The sequence below is a fragment of the Oryctolagus cuniculus genome, chromosome 20 (genome assembly GCF_051225735.1).
Source record: "Oryctolagus cuniculus isolate XC-2025 breed Fujian yellow rabbit chromosome 20, ASM5122573v1, whole genome shotgun sequence".
Taxonomy (NCBI): domain Eukaryota; kingdom Metazoa; phylum Chordata; class Mammalia; order Lagomorpha; family Leporidae; genus Oryctolagus; species Oryctolagus cuniculus.
Window position 1 is genome coordinate 27,562,153 of NC_142886.1, and position 13,167 is coordinate 27,575,319.

General features: G+C 50.1%; 1 protein-coding gene across 3 annotated transcripts in view; it reads right to left on the reverse strand.

Annotated features, from left to right (window-relative positions):
* POMT2 (protein O-mannosyltransferase 2) overlaps window positions 1-13,167 on the reverse strand; it is a 45,419-nt gene that overhangs the window by 9,839 nt on the left and 22,413 nt on the right. For 2 of the 3 annotated variants that reach the window (XM_002719630.6, XM_089322430.1), the window contains exons 5-11: window positions 12,153-12,261; window positions 10,982-11,141; window positions 9,741-9,847; window positions 8,999-9,081; window positions 7,738-7,847; window positions 2,781-2,847; window positions 385-454 (exon numbers count right to left, since the gene is read on the reverse strand). In XM_002719630.6, the coding sequence (XP_002719676.2) occupies window positions 385-454; window positions 2,781-2,847; window positions 7,738-7,847; window positions 8,999-9,081; window positions 9,741-9,847; window positions 10,982-11,141; window positions 12,153-12,261 (706 nt within the window). Of the gene's footprint in view, window positions 1-384; window positions 646-2,780; window positions 2,848-7,737; window positions 7,848-8,998; window positions 9,082-9,740; window positions 9,848-10,981; window positions 11,142-12,152; window positions 12,262-13,167 lie in introns of all 3 variants that reach the window. The other variant, XR_016226628.1, reaches the window with a different exon arrangement.

Genomic DNA, 13,167 nt, shown 5'->3' on the forward strand with positions numbered 1-13,167 from the left:
ACTCAGTCCTGGCTGTTGTGGTCATTTGGGAAGTGAACCAGTGGCTGGAAGATTTCTCTCTCTCTCTCTCTCTCTGTCACTCTGCCTTTCAAAATAAATCAATAAATATTTTTAATGTATTTATTTACTCATACTTTTTTGCTCTAAAAGAAAAAGAAACTGAAAAGTATTTTCAAAGTTCAGAGCTCCATAAAGCCGAAATAAACAGGCAAAGGCTGGCCTGCTTGTTTCACCCTCCTCATGCCAGGGTTCCCTCATTCCATGCAGAAGCTTTATTCCTTTTACTAGCGCCTCATCCAAACTTGGTTTCTGTTTACTTCTTAAAAGAACTCCCTGCTTTTGGTGTCCATAACACTCCTTTACCCAAACAGGAAGTCAACGTACTGTTTGTGTTCTAGCCGAATGATGTCTCCATGTCTCACAAACTCCACTGGGGACGAAGGGTCGAGGGGATCTGCCAAGAGAAAGCAGCACTGGTATCCAGAATCACGTGCTCACAAGGCCAGCATCAAGTGAGGGCCGCTGGTAAGCAGGGTCAGTCGGCAGGGCTCTGTGCTACGGGTACTACCCAGGCTTGGTGCTGCGGGGCCACGGAGGGAGGCTGATCACCTCAGAGGACATGACGAGGGCTTCCCAGAGATAATGCTTGAAAAAGAGGAGCATCTTGTCAGGTGAACAACAGGGACCAGGCAGTGAGATAGGAAAGAACAAAACTCATGTGACCAATGGAAATGGGTTTCATCCGGTCAGGGTGGATCGGCAGAAGGGGAGCGAGAACAGAAGAGGAGGGGTGAGCAGGCGTCAGTGCAAGCCCGGCTGGCAAATGTGGCCTTTGTTTGACAGGCACCGAAGCCCCCACTGGACCTTAAGCGGGGAAGTTAAAGAGTAAGATTTCCTTGTTAGTAGTAATAGTAGAGGCTTCCAAAAATTAATTCATGCAAATGACTCTGCTCAGCTCTCTTCAAAATCAAATGCTAAATCCTGCAACCTTTTCTAGTGATTATCTTTTCTCTGATGACATACTTGTCAGGAAATGATGGAAGAAAGAAACCAGTGCATCCTCTGGAAGGTGAGGGGATGGAAAAGGGGCTGGCAGTCACCAAAACAACCCAGAACACATCCTTGCAAATGTCTGCACCAAACAGCGAGGCACCCCTACTCTACAAACAGATCAAGGTCAAGGACAAATCTGCCAGTGCAAATCACTGGCTCTCCAAAGAACTGGATACCTCAGCTGCACACATACCCGTCACCATGCTGCCTTTTTAAGTCTCTTTCAAGATTAATGAGCAGGATGCCAACTAAAGTAAGTCAATGGGAGGACATTTTAGTTTATGTGGATTTGGTGGGCAGGGGCCATGAAGAACACAAACACCTTAGCCTATAAAGTTCCAACAAAATCCTTAGTCACTTGGGTGAAATGCAGCCATCTTAACTTAGAACAGAAAACAGCCAGCGATGTTCAAAGACTTGCTCACGGTCACTTAGAAGGAAAACTAGTCTTCCCTAACTCCTCACTGTGATGGACAACTTCCACTGGCCTGTTACTGATGTCACAAGGGCAGTAAGACAGATCCTGCCCAATGGTGTAAAAGGTTGTATTACTGACGAACAGGACGCAGACAACAGCTGTGTATGTCATGTTCATAGCCCAAAAGTGGCAGTAAGGAGGTGAGGGGAGGAACGAGGGAGGTGGATTCAGAACAGCAGCTCTCCACTTCTCCATAAAGGCTCAGGAGAAGACCCTGGACAGGCCACGGCAGAGATGTTTGCTGAGGAGTCACAGGGAAGGCCTGTGGCACAGGACAGGAGTGGTGATGCTGGGCTCAGAGGTGAGAGAAGGCGCCCTCTGCCCTCTAGCTGCAGCAGGAGGCATAGCCCGCACGTAGCTCTGAGCAAAGAGGAAGCCCTGGCTGAGACCTGGCTGTAGCTCTTCCCTAGTGCCAGAGAGACTGACAGTGCGCTTCAGCGCTCCTCTGCCCAGACCAGATGGAGGCAGACCAGCTGCAGATCCACATCGAGTGACGTTCCAGTCACAGCCCTCAGATCTCCAGCTGACTGAAGTGTTCAGGGCTGAGCAAGGGGTAGCCCACTCCGTCATCAGGGCCACATGCTGGCATCTGCAAGGCGTGGTGTCCTCCACATTACAAGTGACCTTAGTTGTGCCTACTGCTGGCATGCCAGGTGACCTGGATTTGGTCTGAGCCATGCCCTGCTCTCTGGCTTCAAAAGGACAGATATAAAAGTTATATTGTATCTGTTTTTGCTCACTGCTTATTCCTTATGCTCACAGTACTCCAGGAACACAGCAGATGCTCAAGAAATAATTCTTGGCCAGCGCCGCAGCTCAATAGGCTAATCCTCCGCCTGCAGTGCTGGCACCCTGGGTTCTAGTCCCGGTCAGGGCGCCGGATTCTGTCCCGGTTGCCCCTCTTCCAGTCCAGCTCACTGCTGTGGCCCGGGAGTGCAGTGGAGGATGGCCCAAGTGCTTGGGCCCTGCAACCACATGGGAGACCAGGAGAAGCACCTGGCTCCTGGCTTTGGATCAGCGCGGTGCGCCAGCCGCAGCGGCCATTGGGGGGTGAACCAATGGAAAAGGAAGACCTTTCTCTCTGTCTCTCTCTCTCACTGACCACTCTGCCTGTCAAATAAATAATTCTTGAAGGGAGAAGCGAGATCAGTAGAGATGTTGTGGAAGATGGCCAGGAAAGCCCACTCAGGGTCACTCTTTTGGAGGCAGGAGAAACAGCACGAGGGGCGTCAGTCCCTGACCACATTACCTGAGTCTGTGTTATGCTTCTTGATGATCCACAGGTTGTTGTAGTCCTTGTGCAAATAGGTGGTGACCTGGGTCAGGGGTAGGGAGAACACAGTCACTAGCGGCACAGCTGGCCAAGGACAATCCACAGCAAACCAACAGTGCTTCAGCCTCTTTCGGGATCCCCAGGCTCCAGCCCGAGGAGCGAGGAGCAGTGTTGCCCGAGGCGGGCTCAAGAGGAGCACAGAGCAGTGAGACTCTTTCCTTCTGCACTCAGATGCTTCGCTCTGCAAGCCTTTTTGATCTGTCTCTTTGTATCTTTCTGCACCTTGTCCTTAAAGTCCCAGCCCTCCAGAGGGAAGAACCATAAGCTGCTGTGTAATAGTCTCTAGCACCAGAAGAGGATTTAGTGTCATCCTAAAAAGTAATTAAGACCGTGCCTCAAACTTTCTAAATGAAGAAGTCATGTTATTGTATTTCCCGTTGCAGGGCCACATGAAACTACGAAGTTCCACAGGTATCTCGTCCCAGGGTCTAACTGACATTTTGTATACACTGATTTGAAAGCTTTCCGTGCATGTGTGCTTCAATTAATCTAACTGCAAAAATCATGAACGTCACGTGTGTCTCTTAAGAGGGAAACAGTTATGACAGCCTGGCCACGGTACAGAATATCCCTCAGCCACAGAAAGCATCTCAGAGAGTTTTGTGGCAGCATGGGATGCAGACGCTGGCAACGCCACCGTCATCACCAGGCACTCCCTAAGCACTGGGCAAGCCTTGCCTCAACTACAATTACATTTTCAGCTGTAGGGGCTATGGTTACTCCCACTCTGCACACTAGGAAATGGAAGTGAAGTAGTCTGGTCAATGTTACCCAGTTTGAAGTTGCCGAGACAGGATTCAAACCAGGGTAGCTTATTCCAACGTTCCCAGTAGTCAGCGTTCCAGAGACTACACAGAAGGTACTTCAAAAAACTCATGAAAAATGGAGTTAAAAGATAGCAAGTGTTTTTCATGAATTCTTCAAAAGTCCCTCACATATATAATTGTGCCAATTATGTAAACAACAAGAAAGAAACAGCGGGAAAATAAGCATTTATCTTACAACATGAATTTATATTTTAACCTCAAAGGGATAGAGCGTGGCTAATTTACTTGCAAGAGGATTTGGAAATAGCATGTAGAAGAAAAATCATTTTGCATGTATGACAATTATGGCTGCTTTGAGCAGCTTTTGCTTTGTTTCTCAGAAAAAAAAAAATTTCTGATAATGGTATCAAGAATAACAAGAAGCTGAAAAAGTTTCTATGGTCATAGGAAAAGAAAATGAAATCTGCATTCCTGAAAAAAAGCCAGATGGCGTCTTCGCGACCTGGATTTGTGCAAGGCTGGCACAGCTGGGTGGATTTGTGCAAGGCTGGCGCAGCTGGGTGGATTTGTGCAAGGCTGGCACGGCTGGGTGGATTTGTGCAAGGCTGGCACAGCTGGGTGGTGCCTGTGCTTGTGCTCTGTGCCTGCGCATGGGGAGAAAGTGTCTTGTTTGTCTGCTTTTACAAAAGACATTATTATTGAAATACCTATAAGAGGAATGATTTCTTTCTTCTTGAGTTTAGTCTGTGGTCCCTTTTTCTCAGAAATGTTAATTTTCACAGTGGAGCTTTTTTATAACATGAGGTTTTCCAGGGACATGGGTATCCAATTATAGCAGAATGTCATACATCAAAATATAAATACTTACCTTCTGGGATTATGCATAAATTTTGTTTCCTTTTTTATACTCTTCCATGTTTTCCAATTGTGTCTTATAAATGTTATGCCTTAAAAACAGTTTACAATCAAGACATTGAACTGTGGGGCAGGGAAGGCCACAAGAGGTTATTTAGCACAACCCCCTCTCTAGAGATGAGGATCCAGGTGGAGAAAGGCTAAGTGACTCAATAAAGACAAAGACAGACGCTTCTATCGTGGCCCGACGCACTTCACACACTAGCACCGTGGAGTCACACCTCCACATCCGGACTCTAAGTGTGTAACCCCAGCTTAACACCAGGGCCCTTCAGAAGGTTCCCCTTCTCCCCTTTGCACAGTGCAGAAGCTCCTGGCCACCAAATCTGTACCTTGAAAATCTTCCACGTGACACCTGCAGCAAGGGCTCACCATGGAACAGCTAGCTGTGGCTTCTGTCCTGGCTGCACAGGACAACCACTCGGAGAGCTTTAAATCAAAACAAAAGTGCAGAGTGCCTGGTCCCAGCCTAGGTCAACTGAATTCAAATCCCTGCTGTGCAGCTGAGGCGCCGGGACTCTGGAAAAGCCCTCCAGCTGATTTTACAGTATGACCAGGGCTGAGAACCACTGCACCAGAGCTAAAAGAGAGAGAGAGACTCCAGCATGAAAAACCAATATTAAAACCCAATACCTCAAGCCGGCGCTGCGGCTCACCAGGCTAATTCTCTGCCTGTGGCACCAGCACCCTGGGTTCTAGTCCCAGTATGAGCGCCGGATTCTGTCCTGGTTGCTCCTTTTCCAGTCCAGCTCTGCTGTGGCCCAGGAAGACAGTGGGGGATGGCCCAAGTGCTTGGGCCCTGCACCTGCATGGGAGACCAGGAGGAAGCACCTGGCTCCTGCTTTGGATCGGTGCAGCGCGCTGGCCACAGTGCGCCAGCTGTAGCGGCCATTTGGGGGGTGAACCAACGGAAGGAAGACTTTCTTCTCTGTCTCTCTCTCTCTCATTGTCTAACTCTGCCTGTTTAAAAAAAAATACCTCAGGTCAATACTTTAGTAGCGAAAAAGGAAATAAGTGTTGTGAGAAGCAAAATTTTTGGCAAAATGAAGATTGGTCACTTTGTAAGAAGAGAAACTTCACTTTTAAGCTTCTCAAAAAACAGTCTGCATATCCTGAAATGCATCAGGCACCAGGCCCTACACGACACCTGGGAAGAAGTGTCTCTTAAAGCAATTCCCACCTCCATCCCTGTGGTCTTGGCCTGTTTATCATCCTTATTCATAGTTACTACCTCCTAACCTGTCCCTGGCAACCTATCACATTCTCATTGGAGTTGTCTTTCTTTCTTTCTTTTTTTTTTAAAGATTTATTTATTTATTTGAAAGGCAGAGGGTTACAGAGAGGCAGAGAGAGAGAGAAAGAGAGAAGTCTTCCATCCGCTGGTCTACTCCCCAAATGGCTGCAATGGCCAGAGCTGGGTCGATCCGAAGCCAGGAGCCTGGAGCTTCTTCTGGGTCTCCCACATGGGTGCAAAGACCCAAGAACTTGGGCCATCTTCCACTGTTTTTTCCCATGCCATAGCAGAGTGCAGGATCGCAAGTGGGGCAGCCAGGACTTGAACCAGCTCCCACATGGGATGCTGACACAGTAGGTAGCGGCTTTACCTGCTACACCACAGTGCCAGCCCCTGTAGTGTCTTTCTAAACTAGATTTCTAATCACATCTTGTCACCATTTAATAACTTTCATTGTCTCCCCAGTGTGTGTGGATCAAAGTCAAATCTACTGTGATATGGAAGGCCTCTCCTGCAGCTGGCCCTACTAACCTCTCCAAAATCCTGCTTCTCCCTCTCAGGCCCCACCCCCTACAGCCCCGACTACCACTCGCTAACTTGGACAAGGCGTCCATCACTGAGTGTTCACGAACTCAATGATACTTGCAGCTAAGCCTCATAGGTGCACTTCACATATATTTTTCTCCTTTAATCCTCATGACAACCCTAGAATGGACAGAAGTACTGGTTAGCTTCCCCCAATTAAAAGATGAAGATACTAGGCCGGCCCCATGGCTCAATAGGCTAATCCTCTGCCTTGTGGTGCCGGCACACTGAGTTCTAGTCCCGGCTGGGGGGCCGGATTCTGTCCCGGTTGCCCCTCTTCCAGGCCAGCTCTTTGCTATCGCCCGGGAGTGCAGTGGAGGATGGCCCAAGTCCTTGGGCCCTGCACCCGCATGGGAGACCAGGAGAAGCACCTGGCTCCTGGCTTCGGATCAGTGCGATGCGCCGGCTGCAGCGCGCCGGCCATGGCGGCCATTGGAGGGTGAACCAACGGCAAAAGGAAGACCTTTCTCTCTGCCTCTCTCTCTCTCTCACTGTCCACTCTGCCTGTCGGAAAAAAAAAATAAATGAAGATACTAAAGCAGGGAAAGGTTAAGGAACTGGTCCATGGGGCCGGAGCTGAAGCACAGCAGGTTAATACCCTGGCCTGAGGTGCCAGCATCCCATGTGGACACCGGTTCAAGACCCAGCTGCTCCTCTTCCAATCCAGCTCTCTGCTATGGCCTGAGAAAGTAGTGGAAGATGGCCCAAGTCCTTGGGCCCCTGCACCTGCATGGGAGACCTGGAAGAAGCTCCTGGCTCCTGGCTTCGGATCAGCATAGCTCCAGCCGTTGCGGCCAACTGGGGAGTGAATCATCAGATGGAAGACCTCTCTCTCTCTCTCTACCTCTCCTCTCTCTAACTCTTTCAAATAAATAAATAAATATTTAAAAAAAAGAAAAAAAGAAACTGGTCCAGGTATATTCCCTACAGAACCAAGATTCAAACCCTGATTTGGGTTCCCGGATCTGTGTTCACCACTACAACATTTCACTCTTCACCAACTCCGTGCCAGGCACTTTCCTGGGCACACCAGCCTTCTAGGAAGTGGCGATCAAGTAGCTAGGAGACTAGAGGAAGGAAGTCTCAGAGTTCACTATGCAAAGGGTTACAACAGAAGCATCCAGACAGTACCGAGAAAGCCTCTCGTAAGAGGGCCACCTGACCCAGCACCAGGAAGGGGTGGGTCACAGTGCTCAGAGAACACCCAAGCTGAAGCATAAAGAAGCTGGGGTTAGCCAGAGGAAAGAACACAGTGCAGGAATGGAAAGAGTGTTCAAGCAGGGGAAGCAGCGGGAGCCAAGGACAGGAAACAGGACAGTGAATGGTGGCTTCAGTCACGGCAAACAGTCCAGAGCCAAACAGGCTCACCAACCTGCTGCTGGCGAGCGCCGACACCCTCGGGGTAGAGGTGCGGGTGGGAGTGCAGGTAGCCAATAGCCATCTTCAGGTTCTTCACGGTGATCACAGAGCCGTAGGCCAGGTCTAGGAGGAGGGGAGGCAGCAGGGCGTGAGCAGCGCAGTGCTAGTTCCCTCCTGCCTGGGAGGGGCCTCCGAAGCCATAGGACTCACTGAGCCTCTGAGAGAGTCCCTTGGGCCCAGCACCGCCTCTAGCAGGAGGCACACTCCAACAGAGCCACTTCAAGAGAGGGACCACCACTGGAGCTCACGCCCACCCACCCCTCCCCTCCCCGCAAGAACTTCAGAAGACGCTGGATCTCAACACCATCATTATCAAAGCACACTCTGCGACACAGTCAGGTGCCACTTAACTACAAGGAGGGCAGGTTTTGAGAAATGAAGCAATAGCCAATTTCGTCCTTGTGCAAACATCCTGAAGCACACTTAAACTGAGGCTCCTGGGCAGGTCATCTCCCTACGGCACAACCCTCCTGACCTCCTGCCTGCCCAAAGGCCTCCACCAGGTCTCCACTGCCTGCTGAATGAATTCCTCATCTCAACATGTCAAACCCTCATCATCTGGACCCAATCTTCCTATCTTTCCAGTACCTTTCTGCAGATAACCTACGCTGGAGTCCTGTCCCGTCCTGGGCTTTGATCATGCCATCCCTCTGCCTCATTATGCCCTCTCCATCTGTTGAAATCTACTCATCATTCCTGGCCCCAACTCCAGAGCAGCCCATCCATGCACTCTGATCTCCAGCTGCCCTACAGCAGTGACCTGTTGCACCCTCAACCCCCGAGCTCTGTGTGCCCTCTGTATGGACGCAACACACACATCACGTTGTGTGGTGACCCTCTCCCCCAGACTGTAGCTCTGCGGGGCGAACATCGGCTCAGTTACCACCTGTGAATAAATGAATGGATGTGAGTCTCAGAATACTGTGTGGAATTTGGCCACTGGCCAGATCCCCGACTGGCCTTTCCACCAGCACTGGCTTCGAAAGCCACAAAGAAGTGATTCTTTAGGCTCAAAGAGCTCATTGCCCAGGATGTCTTCTTCTGCAAAGTCTTGATTCACTCTTTTGAGTTTTCCTGCCAGATCTAACTGGGTCATCTTCCTACTTTGCCATCTATAGGCTAAAATAACTCAAGGGATCACACTCTTCTTTTTCAATTCAACTCCCAAGCCACCCCTCTACCCTCGACCTCTGTGAAGAGCCAGAGACACTCACGTTCGGGGATGGACGCATTGTGCAGGTTATTCCCTGAAAGCCGGGCCTGGAAGGCAGAACTGAAGAAACCATCACCAGGACCGCTGTGGGGGAAGAGGGGCAGAAGAGAGTCAAGTCAGTGGAGCAAAAACTGTGATCTCTCTGGAGCCCTGGGAGAACTCAGCTTAGTTCATTAGAAAGTAGAATCAGAGTGGCAGTGAAGTATCACAAGACAGCCTTGGACAATGGAGTCAGAGAAACGGGGGTCCAAATCCCAACTTGGCTACTTACTAGCAGAGTGACTTGGGCAACATATCGAGCACTGTTTAGCCTCAGCCCTCAATGATAACTCAGAAATGGCTACGGCTAAATGAGATCGTGGGTACAAAACACTGCACACAACGCCTGACATCTGGGAGCTACTCCTGACATGGGAGCTCTGACTGCAGGGCTGATGGTTACCACCCCACTCCCACAGTACACCCTTAGGGCTGCCCACCCTTGCAAAGCATGAGGGACTTTGTTTAGGGAGAAGAGGTGTTTGGCTATTAGAAAATTCTCTCCTCTTCCCTCTGGTCAGACTGCTGGCCTCTCTGAGCCCTTGGAATACCCAGGGATAGAACACAGTAGGGAAGAAAGAGGAAAAAAGCCCAGGCCCCTTCCTATCACCCTGACCCCAGACCCAGGGAATCACATGGCCATTTATGGAGTTAGGGGCCAAAGAGAGACCAGAAGGGAGACTCTGGAAAGGCTCCAGCTGTACCTTTTATTCAGCACTGTGATGTGCACAGCAAATATGGCCGTGTAGAGAGCCAGAGGCAGCACTATGAGGCACAGGATGCGAGCAGTCAGGTGTTTCCCCACCGTCATCTGCAAACAGAGGCCAGTGCGCGGTGTTGGGGGCATGAGGCCTCATTATTCCTTATACCTTATATGGCATGTACCTTTTTAAGTAGATGTCATAATCATAAAAAAAAAAAAAAACTGGCCAACAAGAAGAAGAATATGTGGAAACCATCAACGTCTCTCTAACATCCACCACTCTGGCACTGCAGAGGGATACACGTGGGCCAGCCCTCTACTGCCTCTCCAAACTGCGCTCAGAGCCCTGCGCTGCCTGCCTCTGCAGGGCCACTGCTCACCAGTCCCCTCCACATTCCAATCCCACTGACTTCCCTGCATTTCCCAATGCTCCCTGCCTCGGGACAGCCCCACGTGGCTAACTGCTTCTTCTCTTTGCTTCTGGCCTCAGCTTCCTGCCAGGCCTTCCTGGACTGCTACCCTCCTCCCTGCTCTCACAGCACTTGCTGGCTGGGCTGTAACTGCCTGTTTGCTTCTCTCTTGCCAGTGACTCCAAGGGGAAGGAAGCAGGTATTATTCATCTACATATTCCAAGCATCTCACACTCAGTGGGCTGTTTCTATACCTTTTCTGGATGAACAAACAAATAAATGTGTTGGGTGTTTGGTTCAGAGGTGGTGGAAGAACACCAGAACCAAGCAGCTGAGGTCTGGAGTTGGCCTATCCTAAGTAGGAACCTGGCTCTCCCTCTTACCTACCCTGGGAAAGTTATCATCTGGCGGGGCTTCAATTCCTCACATGAGGGATAAATCAGAGGATGAAGGTGTGGCATGTCACACAGTGACTGGCATAGTACCAGCCCTTAATAAATAATATCATAACAACCCTGACAGGCCTTACACTGCTCCCCAGATACGGAGACAGTGTTTAGGAAAAGACAAGTGTGCTGAGAAGGTCACCCCACCCATTCTACCTATGGCTCCCACCAGTCATGGTTGCCACAGATTTGGCCTGACTGGGCAGTTGGCAGAAAATGTAAAAGGCAGAGACAAATGCCAAGAGTAATGCAAGGATGCTGGTCCAGCCTCTCTAGGGCCCAGAATGCACTGCTGCACTAGCCAAGGCAGAGGCAGGAAAGGCCACTGGTTCCTGCTGAGAAATAACAGGACGGAAAGATATTTCTATAAGCACTTGGGTTCTCACCAGTGAAATACTGAGGTCTCCAAACAGGTGCCAAAGGTCTGCAATGGTGTTCAACCCCACTTGTAGGATGATAAAGAGGCCAACAAACTTGACACCTAACGCACCAGCGAGGCTGATGCCTGTCAGGCTGAGCCAGAACCACCAGGGGGCAGAGAAAGGCCTGAAAACCAACAAGACACAGAGTTCAATTTGGCAGCTGGAAGTCACCGTCACAGCAAGAGCAGCAGAGAGACTGGGCAGAGGTTCTCTGACTCAGAGAGGCTGTGCTGTGCCCTCTCCCGTGGGTCCTAGCCTCAGGGCACCATGGCAAGGACCCAAGGAGGATGTGACCTGTGAAACCCCTGAAATTGCAGGCACCTCACAGTCTGAGAGTGAGTCAGGTGTTTTTCTGGCAAAAGGATCCACGGCCTTCCTGGCCAATGGCAGGGCTCAAGGTAAATGGGCTCATTCGTCACTCATGACCAACCAAGTAGAAGGAAAAGGAAAACCCACAGAAGTCTGCTGGATTCACTCAGCCTTTGTATCACCTCTGCTCCTGCTGGAGTCGGCAGTTCTTGAGAGCTTACTATGAGCCAGGCATCATTCCAAGTGCTGTCCACATATGTACTCACCATAACCCCATGAGGCAGATCCCATTATCATCCTTTCTACATGTGAGGAAATCAAGGTACAGAGAAGCTAAGATAGCAAGCAAGTGGGGGAACATGGCTCTAGCCCAGGGAGTCACTTCCAAGGTCCATGTTCCTCACTATTTTGCTGTGCTGTAGCACCTGGTACATTGTGCTGCAGTTTCTGATTATCTGGTTGCCTCTCCTGCCACAGTAAGTTTTCTTTAACAGCCAAGGTCTGTAGACCTCTGTACCTCTATCTCCTAGCATGGTACCTGGCACACGGTATGTATTATAGAAAAGGCAGATAGATTCAAGTCCATGTGGTAGGAGGAGAAGATCCAAAGCCAGAGTGGATGGTCCCCAGACCAGGTTTAATTAACATAATGCAGCTGGATGAGGCTGGCCAAGGGTGAAATTAAGCTGACTTCCAGAAAAGCCTTGGAGGTGCTAATTCTTGTGGTTTGAAGAGAATGAACCACTTCTTCTACTCTCTCAAAGGCCATTAAACTCTGCAGCTGCCACAGCTCCTGTCCCTCCCCTCCCAGAGGTGGTGCTCTGACCTGTCAGCGCAGGAGTTGTACTTGACCATGCTCAGCATGGCAGCCATGATGAAGAACATCAGGATGGGGTCAAGGAGAATGTACTGGGACAGTGTAAGGCATCCTGTGTCTGAAAAACATGAGCTCAGAAAGCAGTCAAGAGGGGGACCCCTGAAGACTAAACACCCGAGCAGAAGGACACAGTACCCCACCCTCCTACTCCCACGTGCTAAACGTGTGTAAACATTTGTGCAGCCACAACTAGATGGACCACTGAGTCATCAGGGAGGCAGAGGGCCATAGCTTTGGGGTACACCATTGCCCAATGACAGGGAAAAGTATCTCACACTGCCTCTATGAAGCAGATCATGTCACTCAGAGCAGCTTTAAGATGGTCTTTTCCTGGGGCCAGCACTGTAGCGTAGCAGGCAAAGCCACTGCCTACAGGGACGGCATCCCATACAGGCACCAGTTTGAGTCCAGGATGCTCTGCTTCCAATCCAGCTTCCTGCTAATGCGCCTGGGAAAGCAGCAGAAGATGGTTCAAGTGCTTGGGCCCCTGCATCCACGTGGGAGACCTGGATGAAGCTCCTGGTTCCTGGTTTGAGCCTGACAAAGCCCCAGCTGTTCTGGCCATTTGGGGAATGAACCAGCAATGGAAGACCTCTCTCCTTCCCTGTCTCTCTCTCCCTTCCTCCTTCCCTCCCTCCATCCCTCCCTCTCTTTCAAATAAATAAATAAATCTTTTTTTAAAAAAAGATCATCTTTTCCTCATTTCCATCATCAAAAAGGAAGTTCTGCCATCTCCCTTACATGACCACAAACTACTCTACACAGGAGAGAGACTATCACTTCATAAATGGTCTCTGTTGGAGGCCATTCTTCCAAACATGAACTAGGGTAATTTAAGCCCTCCAATATCTTCCCATGTCACTCGGACCACCACATTCTTGTGAGAGCTGCCAAGCAGGCCTCTTCAACCTCATCTCCCAACACCCTCCGCCACACTCACTCACTCCACCCTCACCAGAGCACT